The 22,683-nt window shown below is 41.3% G+C and overlaps 1 protein-coding gene across 1 annotated transcript; it reads left to right on the plus strand.

The window, feature by feature from the left end:
* The first annotated feature begins 872 nt into the window (after positions 1-872).
* Positions 873-9,981, plus strand: MINAR2 (membrane integral NOTCH2 associated receptor 2). Its single transcript, XM_074857201.1, has 3 exons — positions 873-1,097; positions 8,763-9,008; positions 9,802-9,981. Exons 1-3 carry the CDS (start codon positions 873-875, stop codon positions 9,979-9,981), a joined length of 651 nt encoding a protein of 216 aa, XP_074713302.1.
* The last annotated feature ends 12,702 nt before the right edge of the window (positions 9,982-22,683 follow it).

A 22,683-nucleotide genomic window follows, 5' to 3' on the forward strand; every position in this document is an offset into this window, starting at 1 on the left:
GGTCTAAGTACAAGGCTAAAATTTTTGTGATGCCCTAATTCTCAGCATTAATTTGACCCAAAATAGGTTTTCTTGGATTTCAAACTTTCAAAACCATATCCTCTGTAGCAGTGTCACCAAAAATTAAACATATTTTAGAAAAACAGAAACGTTTGAAAATAAAAAAGAATAAAAATGAGGAGACTGCTTTTGCTGGTTGTAAGTAAAAAATGATGATGTAAATAAAATGATGATGAAAATACCAAATCTCAGAATAGATGAAGGGACTGAGACTACACCATTCAAGTCAGTAGGAGTTTTTTCCATTCACTTGAACAGGAGGAGAATCAATTCCCTGAAAACTTCTGTTATCAGTTACTTGAAACAAACTAATATTTCCGAGGGTCAAGAAGAATTTACTGTGAAAGAAATCCCTGAACCTGAAGAAGTGCATGTCATAGCTGTCGTGGTAAATGGTACTGATCCACACAGCACAATGGAACCTCTTAGTACTGACACAGAAGAGGAGGACTTGCCTTGCACTGGGAGCTGCTTCTAATTTTCTGGGGGAAAAAAGCTTACTTTGAAGTATTGTAAGCCTGACGTTTTTGGCAACTCACTTGAGGAAGTGCTGGTATGCATTTAAGTGTCTCATGCATCTACTCACTGCTACTCTGTTAGCTTTAATGAGCACATATGTATCTATCAAAATAGACCTTGACCTTGAAAACTTAAGCTAGGCACTTACAGAAACATGTCCTGTCTGCTCTGCCACTTCTAAACAATCTTTTATCATTGGTAGATGATATAAGTGAGCCTGACACCAAACAGGGTCAGATACAGTTTCAGGAAACTGTCGTATCCTTCTTCACGTCATTAATAATAGAAGGAGCATGCACAGCCAGGAAGCAGGAGCTGGGGCTGTTTTCATTATTACTCTACAGGACAGAAACATGGACTTCTCCGTTTTGCCAAACAACAACCATCCAGACAAATTCCTGCAACTGGAGGTGAAGTCTTTAGTGAAAAACTCTGCCTTTCTACAAGCCAGCCTGGCAAAATTCCCAGGAGCAGCTTTACCTGGAGTGCAGCAGTGGCACAACAGGGTCTATTTACAGGTAGGTAAGGTCTAAAAGAGGCTGACATTTTTCCTGACTTTTCTACCTTCTTTTTGGGATCAGGAGACAAATGACATGAGGTTGAGACTTCAGCTGTGGGTTCAGCTTCCTGCATCTCTGAATCTGCATCACTAATATCCTTGCAAGTTTTCGCATTGATTTCAGTGAGGATCAGGCTCTAAGAGAAGAGGCATTCTCTTCAGGGCAGTCTGCTGACTTTATTTCAGTATGTTAGGCATTCTACTGCTCACGGTAACATTTTCATAGCATTTCCCTGAAAGTCTATTGATGTCAAATACCAATTAATTTCACTAAAGAGGTGAATGGAACATGCTCTCTGAAGAAGTAAGAAATAAACCCAGATTTAAATATGAAAGCCAGGTCATTTCCCTCAAACTCGATGAAAAGGCACATTAGAGAGAGCATTAGAGATTCTTGCTAGTGTCTCGCAAGCTGTCTACGTAGTTCATCATAGCTTCCTCTTTATTTTGCCTTGTTTTTCTCATTTTCTCATTCTACCTTGACCTTCCTGTTATCCTGACAGACAGCTGTTGAAAGTGTGAAACGCACTGACTGTACAGGTTATTAAACAGAATATAATAGCAGCAGAGTATAATACAGAATATAGTAGCAGCAGTTTCTCGGTAAAAATGTAAATGTGCGCTGCCTAGTAGAGGCCCTGAAGCCAGCAGAGAAGTTCATGTCTGGACCAGCAGCAGTACAGCTGCATCAGCTCACACCCCTCTGGGCCCCACTTGCTGCTCCACAGCACTCCTTTCCTGTTGCCCGGGGAGCCCCTTGCCTTTCCCCACCCCTAGAATGAGCAAAAGCTTCAAGGTCTGGTTCTTGTCAAGGGATGGAGACGCACATATGCAGTTGGGGGCGGGGGGATGGAGAAGGATCTGCATCCTGAGGATCCTTAGGGTAGGGGTCCAACTCCCCAGGGGAATGAGGGGTGAGAGCCAAAAAACCATCACCCTGTGGGAGAGAAAGATCCTTAAAGTCTCCCACAGCTACTTCCAGTTGCACTTCTCTCTCAGATATTCTCTCCATCAGCTCCCCAAACCACTTAGCTCCCTCCTGGAGTCCATTCCAGTCCTCATTCACACGCAAAAGTCCTCTCCTTCCTGACAACTGCTTCCATGACACCCCCTTACCTTCCCTAGACTCTTCCCCACCCTGGACACCCTTCCCTCTGCCTACCCTAATGCCTCCAGCTGCCTCAGCTGGTATTGTATAATCTTCACTGGCAATTCCCCAAGGAGAGCTGGGAGGGGGGGGGCACACAGTCGCCTGTTGTCTCCCACGCAAAGAGCCCTAACCAGGGGAAGAAGACTGTGGGATCCCAAACAATGGGATATGGTGCAATGCTGGCCTCGCTCCCCACCCCACCTAAGCCCCTCTTTTGTGCAGGAGGGAGGCAGCCACACACAGAGCCTCCTCCACAGCAGGGATCCTTCTCCCCATTGTTGTTAAACAGGATGCACTGTCACTGAGCCAGGGCTGCAGAGCTGTGGAAGGATTAAGAATGTGTGGGGAGCCCTGTGCATTTTCGACTTGTGCTCTGCCCTTTGCCACCAGTGAGAGAGTTTTCCTGGAACTCTGTTCTCAGACCCAGGATGGCCATTTCAAAGGAAATGTCTGTGCTCACCATGTGTCCAGAAATGCAACTTGAAATGCAGTATGTTTTATAAATTTTAAACCTAGGGCACAACCTACAGGTTTAAGTGCAGTCATTAGTGAAATCAAGCTGTCCAGATAAAATTCAGTGTGCCTTATTCCCTCTCCCTTATGAGCTTGCCTCCTTTTTTTCCTTTTGCTGACAATCAAATAAAGGGAAAAGAACTGATGAGTTCCAGACATTAGAATAAACACGATGGCACAGTGGAGAACTAATGGCGCAGGAATAACATGTTTTGCTTTAAGATGAGACAGCTAATGGGGTTAAGGGTTAGTTAATTCAGAAACGGAAATGGGGCGGGCGGGCGAGGGAGGAGAATTCATTTCAGAACATATGTGCGTGACCTACAGACTCCCAAAGTCATTAAACCTTTAGAGAAGCCTAAATTCCCTCTTCAGAAATTCATTTTAAGAAACTGTTGCTACTCAGGGCTCCCTGTGTAAAGTGACTTCTCAAGTGGTTTGTGGTCTCTTCCAGACCTTTATTATGAGATCACTTAAATTCAAGTGCACTTAAGTGCTTATGTGTTTTCTCCACCTATAAGTTTTTTAATTTATTTCCATTATAAAAAGCAGCTTGACATAATGACAATTCCTATTGCTAACCAAAAAGTTTCTGCTCTTTCTCCTTACTTTCCTATTCCGTATCAGGCAAACTGAACAGCTTTTCTGCTTAGCATATATTTTCATTGTGTACTTTGAAGAAAATAAACCATAAAGCAGTCCAGGAATCATAGCCCTTCCTTGTGGAAAGCAGCATAAAAAGTACAGACTGTTTCTCCTGTAAATGACTAGCTACTGACTGCTTTCTGATTGCCCTGAAAATTTCCAGTCCCACTGGACTCTCTGCCTCACAATATGTTTTACTTCTCAGCATACATCAGATGATTAATTCCCTCTATCTGCTTCTGATAGCCAGGGTGCGTGTCTCCCCTATATTCTACCTGGTCATTTTCTGCAGTTCTTGGACTTCTCTTTTAGCTTGTATTTCCCTTTTTTCCTTATTTCTGGAAGAGAGCAGAGAGCATTTGGTCTTTGAATACCATGCTACTCCTTGCCATGATTTCTTGCTTAGGAATTCACAACTCCAAACAGATTTTGGCCTGCAGTTATTACAGTTATCATACTAACTGCACTCCCACCTGGTCTCTCATCTGACCTAATGCCTGTGTCCTGCCTTTGTTTGTTTCTCAGTGTACCAGGACAAGAGATTTTTTTTTTACCTATAAGTTAGGTGCTGCTTTACAGTCACTTGTTTGTCCCCTGTCTCATAGGTGCATTACATCTACTCTTTCCCTTATTCTTACCTAGACATCTGAAACTGGCCACAATCAGAGCCAGATGCAAGGCTGACAGGAGCTCTGGTCTGACACCATACATAAGTTTTTATATAATGCATTCAGAACCCTGCAGAACTCCATTACCAATGAGAGATAAATCACCTTTCTTTAAATAAACAATTCATTATGAGGACAGAAGTACTCTCAGCGCTGCACAATTAAAATAGTCCATATGAATGCCTACTTTTCTCTAAATATTCCTGTTACTTCAGCTTAAGTGTTTATAACCATCTACTGATCTCCTTCCTATCCATGTCAGGTAGCTTCCCAGGTTGCTTTGTAGCACCTGATGCTACTTATGTCTCTGACAAGCAATTCCGATGCTCTTCAGTTCCTTTGATAAGAAAACTTGCATTCTTAGGAATCCTTGAGGTGAGTTGTCTGCCCTACTGTCTTTCAGATCTGCTTACCTACCCTCAGTTACTCCTTGCCTTCCTGATTGCTTTTCCACAGCATCCCCTATGAGATCAGATTTGTTCAGGAAATTCTAAAGAGCTAGTAATTATTTATCCTGATAAATTAGTGCTTTTTATTGACCAAATGCCTAACAATACCTATACAGTTGTTAAAACTATCACAGGGATTCTTGGGTTACTACCTAGCAGATTTTTGTCTGTCAGACCTTTTGTCTGTCTTAGAAACAGGTCCCTACATCAGAAAAACACCCTTTCAAGTGCTGGGAGAGTCCTCCAGGGTGTGTTACAAGGCTTTTGCACAACAGAGGTTTATAGTCTTAAATAAATTACATGTAAATATAATAATCACCCTGCTTCCCACTTTCATTAGGATTGAGGAGGTTGTTACAAAACAAATCCTGCAGTATCTGGTGGCCCTAGGTTTCTTAAATACTCCCTTGGTTAAAATTTTTAGGTGTAGCTGCCCATCAACAGCATTTGTCACTTTCACTGAATATCTCTCCTGGAGGCAGCTGGAGACCATGGCTGGCCATGGAACAAGAGGAACTAACTCTCTTTGAGGAAGAATAAAGAAAAATTTGACTTCCAGGAAGTCAATTTCCTTAATTTTTTAGCCGTTTCTTTGATCTCTTCTTGCAGGTAAATGGGCTTGAGACCAAGGCCTAGCCTTAATTGTTGATGTCCTGGTTTTGGTGGGTGATTAGCTCGGTGTCTCACACCACAGTCTGAGGAAAGAACACCTAGACTCTCAGGTTGTTTCAGTGCTAACAACAACAGCGGGAACAAAAGGATAAAAATGGGATTAAAATGTTTTCTTGCAATATAGATTAAATCATAATTTTAATTATATATATTATATATTTTTATTTTATTTTATTATATATATTTATTTAATTATATATATTATAATATACCTATATCTATAATTTGCATTATGAAATAATCAGCAAGAAAAAACTGTGGAGTAAGCACATTTGACCCAGGGTTGGAGTTAACATAGACTCTATAGATCTTCAGGCTTTTTACAGAATCCTCTTTTTGTATGTGTCAAAGAGGGACAAACTGTTCTCAGTGAAACACAAGGTATAAACCATAACAGCTTTCTTGCTCATGAGCTATATGTAGATCCAACACAGTTATGGGTTTGCAGAGTTGAGCATTTTTCATCTTGTTAAACGAGTATTTTGTCAACACAGTTCATCTAGTTTCTTAGAGTTCTTTATAACTATTGCTGCTTTGAGTATTTGCTGTTCCCTCCTTCAATTCAGTGAATAATAACATAAATTGCCTGTGATTTGATCTGTTCCACCCTCATTCACACTGGCTTCTTAGATGCAGTGTATATCATATAAATTCAGTAATGCATATGGATACCTAAATTTATAATACTTTCCTCTATCTTTGAACATTTGCTTCATTAATCAGAATCAAAACATAGAAGTCTGTGAAAAATATTTTCAATCTTAAAAGAAAAAATACGTAGTTTTTGCTAGAATTAAAGCTAGCAGGCATATTTTTATTATCTAATCTCCTTCTGTTTCTTTGTTTCTATAAAAGCATATGTTTCACGCAATCTCCATATTTCTCTGTATAATTTCTTGGACCTAAACCTTTTTTTTTATGTGCTTCTGTCCTTCCTTTTCCCTAAATAGTCTCTAGGACATATCTACTGCAGAAGTTTCACAATCAAGCATTTGCCTGCACTCAAGTATATTCTCCCAATTATCTTGGCACTTCAATGTCTGTTCTCTAGAACTTTTGCAAACTATATCCTACCCCAAATTCCAGTCCAGTTTTCATGGTAAAATCCTGTTGCCCCTCCCATCCTATTCCCTCTCTATCTCTGCTCCATGCTACCACATTGTCCTGTTCTCATGACCGTGAAAAGGAAGGTACTCCAGACAGAAGGGACAAAAAGTTTTGCCACGAAGCACTCCCTTTATAAACAAATTTTGCATCATGCCATTTATTCCAAGTTTTGTAGCATTTTATTTAAAACAGCTTTAGAAATTACTGTCAAGTCACATTCTTTTCACAACATTTTAAGCCTAGGGAGACTGAGCATCCCCTGGTGAGACAGTTCGCATTCTTCAACAAAATGTTCTCCAAGTTCAACTATCTAGCAAGCCTGAGGGAAACATCATTAAAGTCAATGAAAATTTTAAGTAAGAAATAAAATAAAATAAAATAAAATAAAATAAAATAAAATAAAATAAAATAAAATAAAATAAAATAAAATATGCAGTCAGAAAGAAACTACAGTTAAAAGCACCAGCTCAGCTGAAATCTGTCCAGTACAAGCCAAAGAACTTCAGTGCCAGCTGTAACTGCAATGCAAAGAGTAATATTGTCAGGGGATACATCAAGGCTAAGGAATGACATATGGAAATTATGAACTAATTAGATGGACTGGGAGGGCACTGAGGATCCACCCACCTACTAATGGTAATTATTGATGGAAAACATGCTTAGTCACTTGTGCACGATTTAGTGATAAGAATGCCAGCACAACGCTTCCTCCTAGGGTTTCTTAGACAAAGGCTGTTGTTTTCTCTTCTCCACCTTTCCTTTCTGAAGTAAACCAGTCCTCCTGCTTCCTTCTACACCTGCCTACCCAGACCAACTTGCAGATGTCTATGGGCATGCACAGGCACCGAGGCATAGAATAGATGATGACATGTAGCACCTGACTTCCACTGAAAGTGGATTCACCAGCCCATGAAGGGGGCAGAAAATTACTCAAGCAAAAGAAGCCAACAGTTTGCTTAGGGACTTGCCCTGTCTGATGTGGGATCCAAGCAACTCCCAGAGCCACTGTGTGGGAGGTGGTGGGATCCCCTGGGCTCCCACCAGAAAGGTGGAAGGAGAAGCAAGATGTGCCCCTAGCAGCAGCGAGCCCTTTGGCTGCTGAAGTCCACCCAGCCTGTGGCACCTTAACAGCTAGAGATGTCAATACAAGCAAAATATCCTGGGAAAGACATCCTTCCATGGAAGGAAGTTTCTCAAGTCCCAGCCTCTTCATTGTCTGTTTATGATGTGCACTCATTTTATGGGAGTCTGGCAGCAGATGCTGCCCACACCTTTGTGATTTCTGAGGCTGGGAGAGGGCTGGGATGTGCTCCTCTCCCAGCACGCCTGTCACAGAGACACAGGGTCAGGTCAAGGCTCCCCTTGTCTCAGCATAAAGTTCCTAAGGACAAAGGTGCTAATGGGGAAGTGGTGTTTGCTAATGAGGAAAGCTGAATTTGCACTGTGATGTTTCTGTAGAAGCAATCCTGAGACATGGGAGAGCTGTTAGTGTGAGGCAAGGTCTCTGCCAGAAGCAGATCTCTCAGGAAGCCGACGCACTGCTGGAACCTCAGATCATTGACAGATTAATTCAGTGTCAGTGACACAAGGTTGTGGTGAACCAAAATTTTTAACAGCTTGACCTGGAGAGTTTGATTGCATTCCTCCATGAAATTACAGATCAAAAAATATGGTAATTACCATCTTACCAGCTCTTGAAGAGACTCTTAGTGTTGTGTTAAGCAGCAGCTTGTGAGTTCTCCAAAAATGTGACCCCACCAGGTTTGTTTGTCCTCCTTTCTTGCCACCCTCCTGTTCTAAAAGGTCTGATTTAATGATTGCTGTTGCTGGGAGACTGCTCAGATATATAATTACATTTGAGTTCTGACATTGCCTGAATTAAGGACTCTGCCTCAGTAGAATGAAGGGCCTCTTTGACATCCTGACATGGGTCTAGCATTCAACAGCGTGAACAGAACTGCTAATCACACCCTTGCTGTCAGAGGTGCAGCTCCAGTCAAGGCAGTCACTTACACACCATTACCCCTGTGCTTCATTCTGCTTTGTCCTTACAGCTCTGCTTCTGCATCACATGCCCCTGGCTTTCATCAGAACCGCATCTTCTACCACAGTGCTCCATGGCAATGTTTTGCTAAAGCAGAGGCTTTCTTTCAGCAGGCATTATAATGTCAGTTCACATTTGGAGAAGAGTTTAATGTTCAGATTGTACCCACATGCTTTCCCCAGGGAAGAAATCTGCCCAGAATGAACAGTCAGGCTTCCTTACTGCACTGTAGATGTTCACCAGAATGAGAAAAATTGTTGGATGTGTAATTTTAAAAATGATTCTGTTGTATTACAAATGATGATTCTGGAAGGAGGCCTGCATCATAGGTAAATGAAGATGAAAGCCAACTTCTAATCTAACTTGTGCCTTACAGAGAGAAAAGAGAAATGTCACTGAGCTGCCAGGCTTGGACTCGAATGGGGTCAGTCAAGAAATGATAGACAAAGCCCTTGGGAAACACATTACACCCATCACCCTGAAATCCACAATCAAAAGCAACCCCTTGTATAGTGATATCCAGGTGGATGATGACTGGGAAGAGAAGAAAAAGAGCCCTTCCTGGACTGTGCAAGACTATGACAGACACTCGCTACATTCTAACTTGGCCAGCCACATAAAGGTAGCGTACCGTTGCACTGTGTTTGAGCAAAGTGAATTGCTATAGCTGTGTGGTGTGTGCATGAACCATTGTGCAGCTCGCTTTTTCTTTTGGTGGCATTCCAGAAGTAAATATGGACGCATTTTCTGGTACAGAGATGACACTAACATAAGTCTGATCAGGAAAAGAAATTTACATATCTGGTTAGACTCCAGGAATTTCAGTTCTGCAGAACACGACCTCTGTGACTAGAGAAAGTCTTAAACCACAACACTCCGCAATTCAGCTTCCCCGTTTATATAGGGAAGATTTATAAATGAGGCACTTAAAAACCATATACCCACTTTAATAACTGCTGATAACATCATTCTGTTACCAAATACCATCCATTTTCTCAGTCTCATCCACACTATGCAGGATTCTGCCTGCCTACGGTTTGACACAAATCACTTTTAGGGTTACTTTTGTGAGTTTTTTTCTGCTGTTCCCTTTGGACTCAGATTTGCGTTTATAAATTGACATCTCTCCTTAAGAAGACAACATGGTGTCTTCTGGGTTTTTTAATCACATTTCAATGGCTGGTGTCCTACATTTGGTTCCTGGCTGAAAAGTGTGGGTTTAATTTTCCCCAGTGCAAGCTTTTCAGCATCTGGCAAGTAGCACAACCTATGTTCAAGTGAAAGTTTCTTGCATTTGTGTTGTGATGCCTTAAATTCATTAATCACTATCTGATGATAGCCAAAATACTTCTGGCTATGTTCTAATGACTTTATGTGCGAGAGGAACTGAGTTCATTTTCTGATTTTTCTTTTAGGAAAATCCCAATGATCTACAGTTCTGGATGGGGGATATTTATACTCCTGGGTATGATACCTTGTTAAAAAAGAAAGAGAGAGAAAAAAAGCATTCCAAATGTTGCCGAATCATACTGCTCATGGTACTAGCTGTTTGCATCCTGATTACCATAGTCACTCTCAGCGTTTTACTTACATAGTACAGCCAAATGATGTTGATGGGAATTTTTTCAATAAATATTTTTATTAAGCAATCCCCCTCCCTTGTTTTATTTGAATTCCATTTTTTGTCACAAATACAATTTGTTTGACATCATTATTTTACAATGTTCCTGTGCAGCATGATGAATTCTGCACTGCATTCTGCACTTCGGCCACAACAACCCCCAGCAGGGCTACAGGCTTGGGGAGGAGTGGCTGGAGAGCTGCCAGTCAGAGAGAGACCTGGGGGTGTTGATTGACAGCCGGCTGAACATGAGCCAGCAGTGTGCCCAGGTGGCCAAGAAGGCCAATGGTCTCCTGGCTTGTATCAGAAATAGCGTGGCCAGCAGGGACAGGGAAGTGATCTTCCCCCTGTACTCGGCACTGCTGAGGCCGCACCTCGATTCCTGGGTTCAGTTTTGGGCCCCTCACTACAAAAAGGACATTGAATTACTCGAGCGTGTCCAGAGAAGGGCAACGAAGCTGGTGAAGGGTCTGGAGCACAGGTCATACGAGGAGCGGCTGAGGGAACTGGGGTTGTTTAGTGTGGAGAAGAGGAGGCTGAGGGGAGACCTCATCGCCCTCTACAACTCCCTGACAGGAGGTTGCAGAGAGCTGGGGATGAGTCTCTTTAACCAAGTAATAAGTGATAGGACAAGAGGGAATGGCCTCAAGTTGCACCAGTGCAGGTTTAGACTGGATATTAGGAAGCATTTCTTTACAGAACGGGTTGTTGGGCGTTGGAATGGGCTGCCCAGGGCAGTGGTGGAGTCCCCATCCCTGGAGGTGTTTAACAGTCGGGTCGACGTAGCGCTGAGGGATATGGTGTAGTTGGGAACTGTTAATGTTGGATTGATGGTTGAACTGGGTGATCTTCAAGGTCTTTTCCAACCTAGACGATTTTGTGATTCTGTGATTCTGTGAATTGATCCTGAAAAGAGACAATTGCTCTGAGCACAGCACAATGTCTCCTTATGGGTATAATTTAAAAAGAAAACTATTAATATGCTACTTTTCTTAGTCCAGCCTTCTTTGGACTAGTGATTTGGGTCAACATGTGTGGTATCGTACATATAGTATGTACAGACAACCAGCTGACTATTCGTTCCAATAAACATCTACCACCCTCTTCATTTTTTTATGATAGCTATTATGGGAATATAGAAAAGTATGATAAAGTGGCATTCAAGATATCCCAAAGAATTCTAAACCAAAAATGTATACATTACTTGGTGACTGAATGCATTGCTGCAATGATGCAGGACTTAGTAAAAAGCTAGCCTAAATGCGTAAATGTTTTCTTATGTTTTTTCAGAGAAAAAAAAAACCAAAACAAAACCAAAAAATAGAAAACAAAAAATAGACTGCTGAGCTTCTATCAAAAGAATTCCCTGAGACAGGGATTCTTCATCCCTGTGTCATGTTCTTTGAACATGTAGCATCTCTGTCACCCCAAAAGATGGAGTGCCAATGTTTTTTTAATCTGACACATCAAAAACCGGCACAAAATTGGTAGAGTACTAGAGTCTAAACTAGAATTAGAACGCACCTTAAAAAGTTTAAAGTTATATAGCCATGCTGTGAAAATGGGTCTTTGTAAATGAAAGGACCAAAATTCAATATTAAGAGCACTCAAGCAATTAAGTTCATACACCTCAGAATAATTCAGGAGAGTTAAAACATGAGATAAAATGACAAAATAAAAAGTGAGTGAACAACTGCATACCTCTATATTAGGGTAAGGGTCTATGACTACTATTGAGATGGGGATCTCCCTCAGTCACCCAAGAGAACCTCACAGATGCATGAAAGCTGGAAAGTTGGGGTTATACTAGATCTACCTCTCTTCACACAAAAAAAATGCTTTGGAATAGGTCAGGAATTGGATCAAGGTAGAGGGTGTGTATTGCCCCCTCTGAATTATAGCACATGCCCTACTTACAGCAGCTTTGCAGTGCTTTAACACAGGTCAATATGAATTCAACTTCAACTACAGTGTAACAGGAAGAGAAGAGCATTTAATTCCTTCCTTCCTCACCTGGCCTCTCACCTGTTTGAATCTCATTTGTGCCGTTAACTACTCTAGCTTGTACCTTAGCTGGGTCAAAGACCCAAGCTAAAAGACCTTACTGCTTTAATCTGGTTTGCCAACAGCAAAAGTGTAGCAGCATTTTAATGCATTGGCATAAAATTAGTAACCCTGTCACAAAATTGAACACTGTTGTGAATATACAGGGGAACTCGGTCTCCTGGCTGGCTGCAGTTTCAATACAGACGGGTGTTCTTGTCTGAAAGATCAGGTCCATTCAGCTTATGAAAGTAAGAACTTGGGAGTATTTTACAGGACTAATAGCTGACATTATGACATAATTATTCACATTAAAACAACAATACTTAATTGTTTTTTCCAGCCTGAGTACATTTGTTTTAAGTGCATTGCATACAAAGCAGAGACGTATTTTTCTAAATTATTGAAGCCTGCAGGCGGGAAGCCTAAAAGCAAACGGCTCTGTAATTTCCAGGAAAACAGCCAATAATGTGAGTTTCTTAACTGCATTGCTCTCTGAAGGGTTTAGTAGTAAGGATAAAATCGTTTCGTCCGCAGGTCCATTAAGCCCATGAATCCGGCTGTTTCAATCTGTTTGCGCTGCTGACATCTAGCGGGGAGTCGGAAGACCGACAACGTTTCAGGCACGGAGGTCCCGGGTTGGAGTAACTTGCCTTCCCCCCCGCCCCCCCCCCCCCCCCTTCTTTTTTTCCTTTTTTTGAGGCGTGGGGGTGGGGTGGATTTCTTTTTATTTTCTGCTCGCGCCGTCGCGATGCGGACTCCTTTGCTGACATCTGGTGGCAGAGCGCGGCGGGCGGACGGGCGCAGAGATGTCTCGCCGCCCCGCGGCGATCAGAGTTGCGGCGAGTTGCTGCTGCGAAGTGCCGCTGGGAAGGGGGAGGGAGGAAAAGGCCCGTTCGTGCCCGGCGGGAGCCCCCGCCTGGCTTTGGGGGAAGGGGGCTCCCACCGCCGCCGCGCACTTGGGAGAGCGTTCACAGGACAGCTCGCTGTCTGCCGAAGTGTGAGCCGTGTTCTACGGTTTGAGAAAATAAACCGTCGAATACTTTGAGTGGGAGGAAAAAAAACCAAAACCCCAAACCCAGCAGATTGACAGACGAAGCCCTCTCTTCAAGGGGGCGTGGTGGAGCCTCGGGAACCTTTGTACGATGTGCTTAGTCTAAAAACAGTTCAGGAGACACCCTTTCTTTAATCACTTGATGCCACATTAGGTTACATGTGTTGTACAAGAACAGCTCTAAATTTTGGTTGGTAAGATTGCTTTGTGTTGCCTTTCCACGGTGAAATTTTTTAATTTTTTTAAATTCATGAGTGACAGGGACTGAAGAAAGGTCATCACGTAACGTTTATAAACTAGGATCAGTGTTGGAGTTTGGAGAACAGTATGTTCAGTGTATTTGAAAAGTGCTTTTAAAACTGGAGGAATAAAACTACTAGGTAATAACATTAAAACGGGACATAGGGCATTTTTTCTTGGTAGGTAAGCTCTGAGATCTACATTCATTGATCTCTTCCTGGCCTGAGAGAATGCTTATGCACACACTTCCTTTGACTTCAGTAAGATTTAAGCAGGTGCTTAAAGATAAGAAAGTCAAACCTGGATCAGAACAGAAACAAAGCTTAGCATGGGATTAAACTTTTTATTCCAGTGATAATCAGCTCAAATAGCAGCAAAGTCTCCTACTTAATAGTAAAAATCTTAACATACAACACCATGTTGATACACCAACATTTTACCAGCACCTACTCATAGTACAGGTATGTAACTATGGTAGAATACTACCTTTGAGTGGGAAGACTGGCATTTGTAATGACATGTAGCAGGAATTAGCTCTTAGAAACTGTACAGCTGCAACCTGAAAGCAAGTAAGAGCACTTGTTCACACAGATTCTGCCAATTTATAATTGCGTTGACAGTTACTGTATTTCACAAGTGATTTGAGGAAAATTAACTGCCTTCTTTCCAGCAAATCAGGATTAACTTTCAAAACTACCTGAACAATTGTACGTTATTTTTTATTGGCTTTCAGTACAGCTGCTTTCCCAAATCACTAGAGCATCTTGGAAAATTCTGATGAGGAAATTCCCAACCTTCCTCTTCCTTTTCCTTTGCTACATTCTTCTCTTCCCAGAAGTGTCCATAAATATGCAACTGAGTTCTCATGTTATTTGCCTTCAGCCTGTGAAGTTGCTGAACGTGGTCTCCTGCTTGGTGCTGGTGCGCCAACAGACACTATTTGGGGAAGTTAGGGCTAGCACTCCAGTAAAGTACAAGGCTGGCCTGTGGAGAGGATCTTCCAGGGCTTGTTGCTTTAGCAGGGTACGTGTTTTCACAACTTCCAGCCTGGTTTTTTTTCTTCTGCCAATGCACTCATTAAACAAGTTCTGAAAGAGTAAAAGGAGATGGAAAAAGACATTTTTGAGTTTATCAGGGGTAAAGTTGCCTTGGTCACATCAGGATTTGAAAAATGAAGATGCAGTGTGAGTTGTGAGATATTGTATATTACTAATTTCTCTGGGCAGGGCAGAAGTTACTCCTTCAGTTATGATGTGTGAGTGCTGAATTAATATTTATTTGAACAATAAAGAACCATAACAGCAGAACCTGTGTGGATGCTAAACATCTCTGCTGCCTATCGCTAAAAGATCCAGATGGTCCCGCAAAATTCCCCTACCCAAGAAAAGTGTCCCACTGGTTAGTTCAGAGATGTTTTGAAACAGATCAGACTACAGAATCCACTCTAAGAACCTAGTTCTGCATGGTTATGCTCTTGGAATAATTCACTGAAATACAAATTTATGGGGATACTAGTCACATGAACTAAGCATCAGACAACTTTCCAGCACAACAACTGTGACTATTGTCAACTATTTTCTTATGTGATTTTACTGGCTAAAAGATGCTTCTAGATTTAAAAAGCTAGAACAGCAGTTAGACAAGCAGCAGGTGTAACATAAGGCATACCATCATTTTGTTGCACAAAATTTTAAAAGATTTTAGCACCCAGTATTTTAGGTGTATTACACTTTTTGGTTTAACAACAGCACTTTCCTCCTATATAGGATCCTTTATAAAAACTGCTTTTTGCACTGTTTATTGATTTTTTTTTTAGGATGTCCTAGAAAGCTTTACCATGTGGTCAAAGAAGGATTCAAAGCCAGAGCACTTCTATGGATTCACAGTTCTGCTGTGACCTTACCTGTACAGCCATAACCTGATTATTTCATTGCGTAGGAATGCATTAATAAATACAGGAGAAAATCTTGGTCTGTAAGCTCCTGTTTATATTGAAAGGCTTTCTCAGTTGCAACTCTTACCTCCCATGACATTGGTTCAGACTCAAGCCACTGCTACATGCAGACTCAGGGTACTTGAATTCATGGGTAAGAACATGACATGTGTCATGGTTCAACTCATTTCTCAGTAGCCTGGCAGCACTGCAAAGCCAGAATTGTAAGTCAAGTTTGAAGGCCTTTGGCCATTTCCAGTCTGTTGGCTGGAAGGAGAACAACAGAAAAATGGCTTAGAGAAAAATAAATCTCTTAATGAAATATTTGTCTTTAAATCTGTGAATCTAATTCTACAAAAGATCTAGCTTGCAAGATGCAGGGTTTGGGGGCATTCTTCCTTTCTCTTTTATTTCTATTTTCTCTTGTTCTTTTTCTTTCCTTTCCTCTCCTTTCCTCTCCTTTACCAATGAGTTTTATTTGCAATCTTTCATTTAAGTTCCCTAGAACTGGGATTTGTGTTTCTGACGGGTACATGACCTATGCCATTGAGCTAGGCTTAAACCATAATCTTACTGAGCTAAATCTTGAAAATAGTCAGCTGCCTAGGTTTGCAGGTGCTCAGCTTCTCCGGCCATATCCAACTGCAAACAGCAATAGGTGATGACTACAGCTATCCACGTATAATCATTACAGGACTGCCCCTAGATGGATACTTCCCAAACACAAACACAATCCAGGCAAATTTCTAGTGGAGTACAGATGTAGTTCAAGTCTGAACTGAGGTGGAGTCTGAGTGTGTATGTGGTTCAGGTAAAGAGCTTTTAACCAGATCCCTCAGACAGTGTGACACTGATTTGTCCTTTTTGCAGCTGCTTTCCAGTGGACTTCTCCCTGGGAGCAACCACTCTGGTCAGTGATGGTGGTGCACGGTGACAGGCAGCCCCTCTTCCTGCCAGAGTGACTTGTCAGGATTTTCTTGTTGTGGAGACTGACTTTGTGAGTCTCTCAGCTAGACATGCTTTGCAATGATCCCAATACAGCTCTAATGCCTATCATAACACACTGAATCCAGGAGTCGGAATATTCAGTTATGAATTACATATTGTTAAGGGTTTTTTTCCCTCACCAGACCCAATATAAATCATCTGGTTGTGGAAAATAAACACTGGACATTCTCTCCTCTGATATATTCCATTCTGTTAAGGCAACGTGGCAGCAAAATTCCTGTACACAGTTATATTTTCAATGCATTACTGAAACAAGCCGGCAGACAGTGTTTGGGTTACATTGAGAGCAGGGAATAGTTAATTTGTAGCAGTATGACATGCTGTATTTTCAGAAGAACATGCAAATCCCAAGTTGGTGTGTGTTATTTTTTCCACCCACATATTTAGCTTCACAGACAACCCCACATATCAACCAGCCTTCCCAAAGAGGGCTTGTTTCCCTTTGGGGTTTCCTCTGTGCCATTTGTGCTCTTCTTGGAAATTATCCAAAAGGCCACTTTCAACTCAGAAATCAATTTGCTGCAGCTGCTGCAGTAAATTGAAACTCTTGTAGCTGTTAAGTGGTTCATCTGTGGGGACTCTTGTGTGTGGTAAGATTAGTCTACTTGGAGAAAGTGCTGTGTAGGCAAGGTGGAAGGCAGAGTTTTATGACAGCACACAGTTGTACTACAAGCACAAACCTGCTGTGTATCAGGCCTATTTGGTTCACATTTGGTGGACTTCTGTTTTTAAATACCTGTGGGTGTATGGTCTATGAAGTAAATGTTCAGCCTTTAAAGCTTCTCTCCAGGCACAACTAAGTATTGAAAACACACATAAAAATGTGCAGGCTGAAGCAGTATTTTGTGTTCAGCTGTTTGGTCTCTCCTAAATAACTTAGTGCTTCCTCAGAAAGGGTAGTGATAAAGATGATCCATAGTGAAGATGAGGGATGGTTTTGTTGTGGAAGATGCTTGCTTTTGTTCCAAGTCTGATTTCTCTTTTTCACAGCATTACCTGCTTTTTTGTTTTCTGAACTGGAAGCATGATAACCTTTTGAAAGTGCTTCATATATAAGACAATCTGCAGTTACAGATACAGAAGCTGTAAGTGAATAAGGTCCTGTGTGTGGCTAGCACTGTTAGTGGTAAATTGCTAAGGGAAAGACTGTATGCCATATAAAGTAGCTGTTAGGGTAAAATAAGCACAGGGTCTTCAACCTTAAAATTTGCATTAATTCTCTTTCTTTTTAATGAGCAATTACATAAATGCTGCCTCAGCTCAGTGAGAAGTGAGCTGAACCAAGTACTAGAAAATTGACATGTAGGTAATCTACGTAGTCAGGAGCCAAAAGTGCTGTTTCTTTTTAATTTTTTTTTTTAAGGCTGTTTCTTAAAATTAACTACACTGAATTTCAGAACCATTTGTGCTAGGTATGTGGGAAAAAATTCAAATCAGGAATCTGAAAGCTCTATTTTGTTATGAAATGGTCTGTATTGCTCTAAAGGTCTGACAAGTTATTCACCCCATATTCACCCCATTGCACCTTCACTGCATCCCATAAAAACTTCTGAGATACCTGCAATATCAAGTTACCATATAGCACAGTTTTCAGAACAATATAATGAGAGAGTCCTAATTTGTTAAGATTAAGCTGAGGATAAAGAGACAGCCATGACATTAAATCAGGCTTTGTCCCTGATTGAAATGTGACACAGAAAGAGATCTATACTTAGAACAAGAATAAATCCTGAACAAGTCATTTAGAATTGAAAGAACTGATACAACAGCAGCTCTGGCTTTGTGCATATATGGGTAAAAACATAAAACGTTAGAAGTAATTAGGTCTGAAGTACAAGATTATGCAAAGCTCAAAGCCAGAGAAGAGTGGGCTCTTCTAGCAAATGGAGTAAAGATACTGTTTGCAGCCTGGATGCCAGTGCATTAAATTGTAAAGTTGTCAAATCCCCAGGGAGTAGAAAACAAATGAGTAAAACCTAGGGTTTATAGCAATAATGTTGTGTGTAAATGAATGTTGCAATGCATAACACACTGCAGAGGGAGAGAAGAATTCGCTAAGGAGCTAAATGCATGTCTGACCTTGAAGTGAGAAATCAACTTCCTTGGGGTTTTCTTGACAAAGAAAAATAAAGTTATGTGATGGTAGGATCTATATATGTGATGCCTATTAAATTTTACCTTACTGACTACATTTAACTGTATGTGCCTTGGTCAGCTACTTTCCCCAGTGCTGGGTCCATACCCCTGTGACAAACAAGCGAGAAATCACTGGCATTGTTTTCCCAAGGTAACTCTACCACCAAAAAACCTGCTTCCATTTTGAGTGAGATCTCCTTCCATCAAGGTGAATTGTTCTCCTCTCCCCTCAGTTTAGACATAGCGATTGTTAGAAGCTGTGAATGTGCCTGGCCTTCCTCTCTGCATCCTGGCAGCAGGGAGCCACCAGCAACCTTTCCCTTTGTTTAACGCCTGTAACATTTCTCGAAGTCTCAGTCATGTATACCTCTGGCTTAAGGCATGCTGTCCAGTGCATTCCCAGCTGCTTTTCTGTTTGGTTTGTTTTTTTCCTTTAGGAGTGATCCCATGGCGTATTCAGACACATAACCAGTTTGTCTAGCCATGGATGTAGGGGCAAGCTTCACGTTCACTACTACCCAGAACAAGTGTCTGAACTTCCCAGGTTACAGTGCATTTTCCAATGAAGTTTGGTGATACATATGAACACATGAGTGTATATATATGTAGTTATGTGTATGTATACATATGTATCTATGATAGATACTTGTGTGTGTGTGTATACATGCTTGAAAAAAACATCAGTCCTGTGAAGCTGTTACCTCCTAAAAGGAACAGGTGATGTGTTTTTCCCAGTATCCAAAGCAGAAAATCTCCAGTGTCGAGAACAATTTTGTTTAAGAAGTTCTGAAGCAATAATAGGGTATACTAAGATAGACAAGACCCAGAGCGTAATACTTGTGAAACAGATGGCAATAGTCCCTTGTTACGCATTGCAACTGCTACTGGTCCTTCTTTGAGGAAGGTTGGTGATCAAGCAGCAAGGGAAGGCAACTAGGGTACCAGCTGGAGACCATCACATGACTTCAATTTGCTTGTTATGGATCTGTGATGAACATCCCTTTCCACTGGTAAGCCCATGGGGGAAAGAAGCTGTGAGAAAGTGGCCTTTTGAGATGTTGTACAGTATAACTCATTGGCAGCTGCAAACGAATCTGTGAATTACACAGGGGTCTGTGAAGCTGCATTTCCCACGCAGCTGCAAGTTGGGGCTGTCCAGGACACATGGGGGTGCAGGCACCCTGCCTGTCGGACAGGCAGCTTGGAGAAGGAGCTGGGCTGCTGGACATTGCAGCAGCTTGGCAGGCAGTACCAGCTGCCTCGGGAGTGGGGCAGCCCCTCAGCTGGCAGCCAGGGCCTGCTTGACTGGGGGGAACTGGGCAGGCAGCATTGGCCATCTAGTGGGATCAGCTCACTCCATAGGGATGGCATCCTGTCTCTTAAACAATGAAAAAGCCCCCTCAATTTCTCACCTGCAAATGTTTTTACAAGTTATGACTGGACACTGCATGCTTGCTGAAAAAACAACTTCCTTTTGCTGTTGTTTTCTTAATCCATCTTGCCTTCATTATTTAGCACAGTGATGTGGATGATAAGGGTGAGAGACAGTGTAAACTCACCAAAACCAAAATGGTATGTAGTTCTGTGAATTATCAGGAGTTATTTAGTGTTCAAAATCAGTTTCGTATCTAGTAATTAAGTAAACTGCTGATGAACACATGCTTATGAAATAGTGAAGAATAAGCTGTTACTGATCGTATCAGCAGAATCCATTTGAGGAAGCTGTTGATCAAATAGATGATGAGGAAGGCATCTATTATAAAGTTACACAAACTGAAAAGAGCTGAATTCTGTCCTTAATAGCACAGTGGTATACTAAACTTAATCAACAAAATTTACTAAAGCCCAGGAAGCCTTCCCTGCCTGCTGCCTGCTTTTCCCCTCTATTAGGAGTCATGCTTCTAGCTATGCCTTTAAAACTTGGTAAATTGGGGCATGTGTTGAGGATTCCTCCTAATGAATCAGAATAATGCCCTTCTCATAAAAATGTTCAGTGGTTTGTTTATTTTTCCTTTCATACATGATGTTCAGAGAGGATGTCAGGATGCCCAGGAAGTTGTTCATAACTTCAGCAGAGCTGTTTTTAGATAAGTCATCCTTTTGTAGTGTAGTTACAGGATTCTTCTCAAATTTCTTTTCTGTCACAAAGTTAGCTTCATCCTTACTGATTCATCCTGGTTATATCTGAATATGCAAACAGTGTATTTGGTTACCTGCAAAAGTTCAAGGTACAAAGACAGCCTACCACCACAGCCTGCTTCTAGCGCAAGCCAGTTTGCATTCATGCTGCACATTGGCAGTATGCAAGTTTGGCAAGCATGCTTAAGCTTCAAAATCATTCAGTATATTTTTGCAGCTCCCTCTGTTACCGTCTTCTCAGTGTACTGTATTCACACCACTGGCGACTCAATATTCTCCAATAACTGGCTTGCTACATTGAACTACTTCAGCCAGTCTTGCCAGCTCTTGTAGCTGTTGGTACATCTTACCTGCAGCTGAAAATTATCTACAGCTTTGTGTTTGGGCCAGAGACCTCAAAAAGTGATCATTATGTCTTTAAATAAACAGACTCCAAAATAAAGGAGTAAAGGCTGATGAAAATAGATAGACTCTGAAACACGATGTTGTCAGAGGCAGGATGCAGGTGGCCAGGTGCTGTTAAGCAACGGTCCAGGGCCACTTTGAGAAGCAGTGAGCTAGGACTCCTTGGGAGCTGGTGGCTCTGGCTCTTGCTAAATCCTCACTGAGCTCCTGAGTGAGCAGATCCTGCTCCTGAGCAATTGTAGGAATGCAGCGAGAGCTGAGAGCTGCCTGGCACTGAGACACTGCCTTAATTACCACTGTGCTGCTTCTGACAAGAAAGCAGTAGGTGTTTGTGTATTTGGGTGGGTTTTTTTTTTCCTTACACTCTGTAAAGAGGTGAATAATTTTGACTGCTTTTGCACTTGTCACTTTATGTGTGCGGTAATGCTAAAGCACAAAACACCTTACTATCCAATCCAGAAAAAGAAAAGAGTTCTGAGTAATTCAGCGTGATATTCATAAACAAGGATTTTGTTCTGCTTTAATTAGGTTGGCAGAATATGCCAAAAACCTAGATACTCCTATTTTTTTTCAGCAAGTGGCAGTGACTGTTCTGCATGGTTCTGCCTTCTAAGGCCTCTGGCTTTGGAGTTCCAAAAGAAAAGAAAAGGAAAGAAAAAATTATCTGAAGAATATACCAGTTGGTTTTATAAAGTAATTGACTGTAACTGCTATGCATTATAATTGCAGGGTTGGGTTCTAATTTACATCCGCGTTTTTCTTCCAGAAGAATATTAACACACCAAACAAGGCAATAAGATCTGTTATATTGGAAAAGGATTTTTCTGATGATGTAACATAAATATGCTTTCCACTTAGTATAATCTCTCCATCTAAGCTAGAATTCTCAGATGATAATTTATGTTAAAATGAAAAGTGAAGTCTTAAGTAAACAGCTATTCCCTTGATAAAAATACTGGCAGCAAACCAGGGAATATATGTGTGATTTCTATTATATTGTATAGTTTCTTAAAGTTTCTTAAATCCTTAAGCTTTCCTACAAAGCTTAAGTTGATGCCTTTTTTGGAGGTAGAAATAACAGAAGAACCAGGAAGAAGAATGTTAATCTCTAATTTTAGAAGGCTGATCTTTGATTTTATCTTTCCATTCTTTATATGAAAAAAGAAAAACAAAACAACCCTTAACAAGATAATTTAACTTTGTTATTGTAAATTAAACTTTTTTTTTATGAAATGCACCCTGACAAAACTTACTGCTAGTAAAACCTGCCTATATAAAACCAGTCCTTTCTCCTAAGACATCATGACATTGCACACCTCAAATAAAAATTTCAAAACCCCAGAACTTATTAATGGCTTTACTTTTAGAGACTGCTGTTAAAATATATTATCGCGAGCACTGTGCTTGTGACCTAGATAGGGAAATGGCAGACAAGGAAGATAACTTTTTGGAAATAATTCATTACTGTCAATGAAGCAGCAAATGCTTGCCAGAAATGAGCACAAGCACGTTTTATTGCACAGGCTCAGAGAGTGGCATGTACAGCATTGACATGGCAGAAAGTCACTTGCTCTGGCAGGGCATTAGGCCCTTCATATAGAGACCTCAACAGAAATCTTTGGAAAAATTCATCCAAGTTCAGGAGAGTGTAGAAGTACTACAGAGGTGCCCAGTGGAACTAGAAGGAGAAACTGAGGTGCCTTGAGCTTAGACAGAGA

The sequence above is a fragment of the Strix uralensis genome, chromosome Z (assembly GCF_047716275.1).
Source record: "Strix uralensis isolate ZFMK-TIS-50842 chromosome Z, bStrUra1, whole genome shotgun sequence".
NCBI lineage: Eukaryota > Metazoa > Chordata > Aves > Strigiformes > Strigidae > Strix > Strix uralensis.

Excerpts from the sequence above, each read along its gene's own strand:
- MINAR2 (XM_074857201.1), top strand. The coding sequence starts at position 873 with ATGCACAGCCAGGAAGCAGGAGCTGGGGCTGTTTTCATTATTACTCTA. Across the intron at positions 1,098-8,762 it reads ACAACAGGGTCTATTTACAG|AGAGAAAAGAGAAATGTCAC; the intron begins GTAGGTAAGGTC and ends TGTGCCTTACAG. Across the intron at positions 9,009-9,801 it reads ACTTGGCCAGCCACATAAAG|GAAAATCCCAATGATCTACA; the intron begins GTAGCGTACCGT and ends TTTTTCTTTTAG.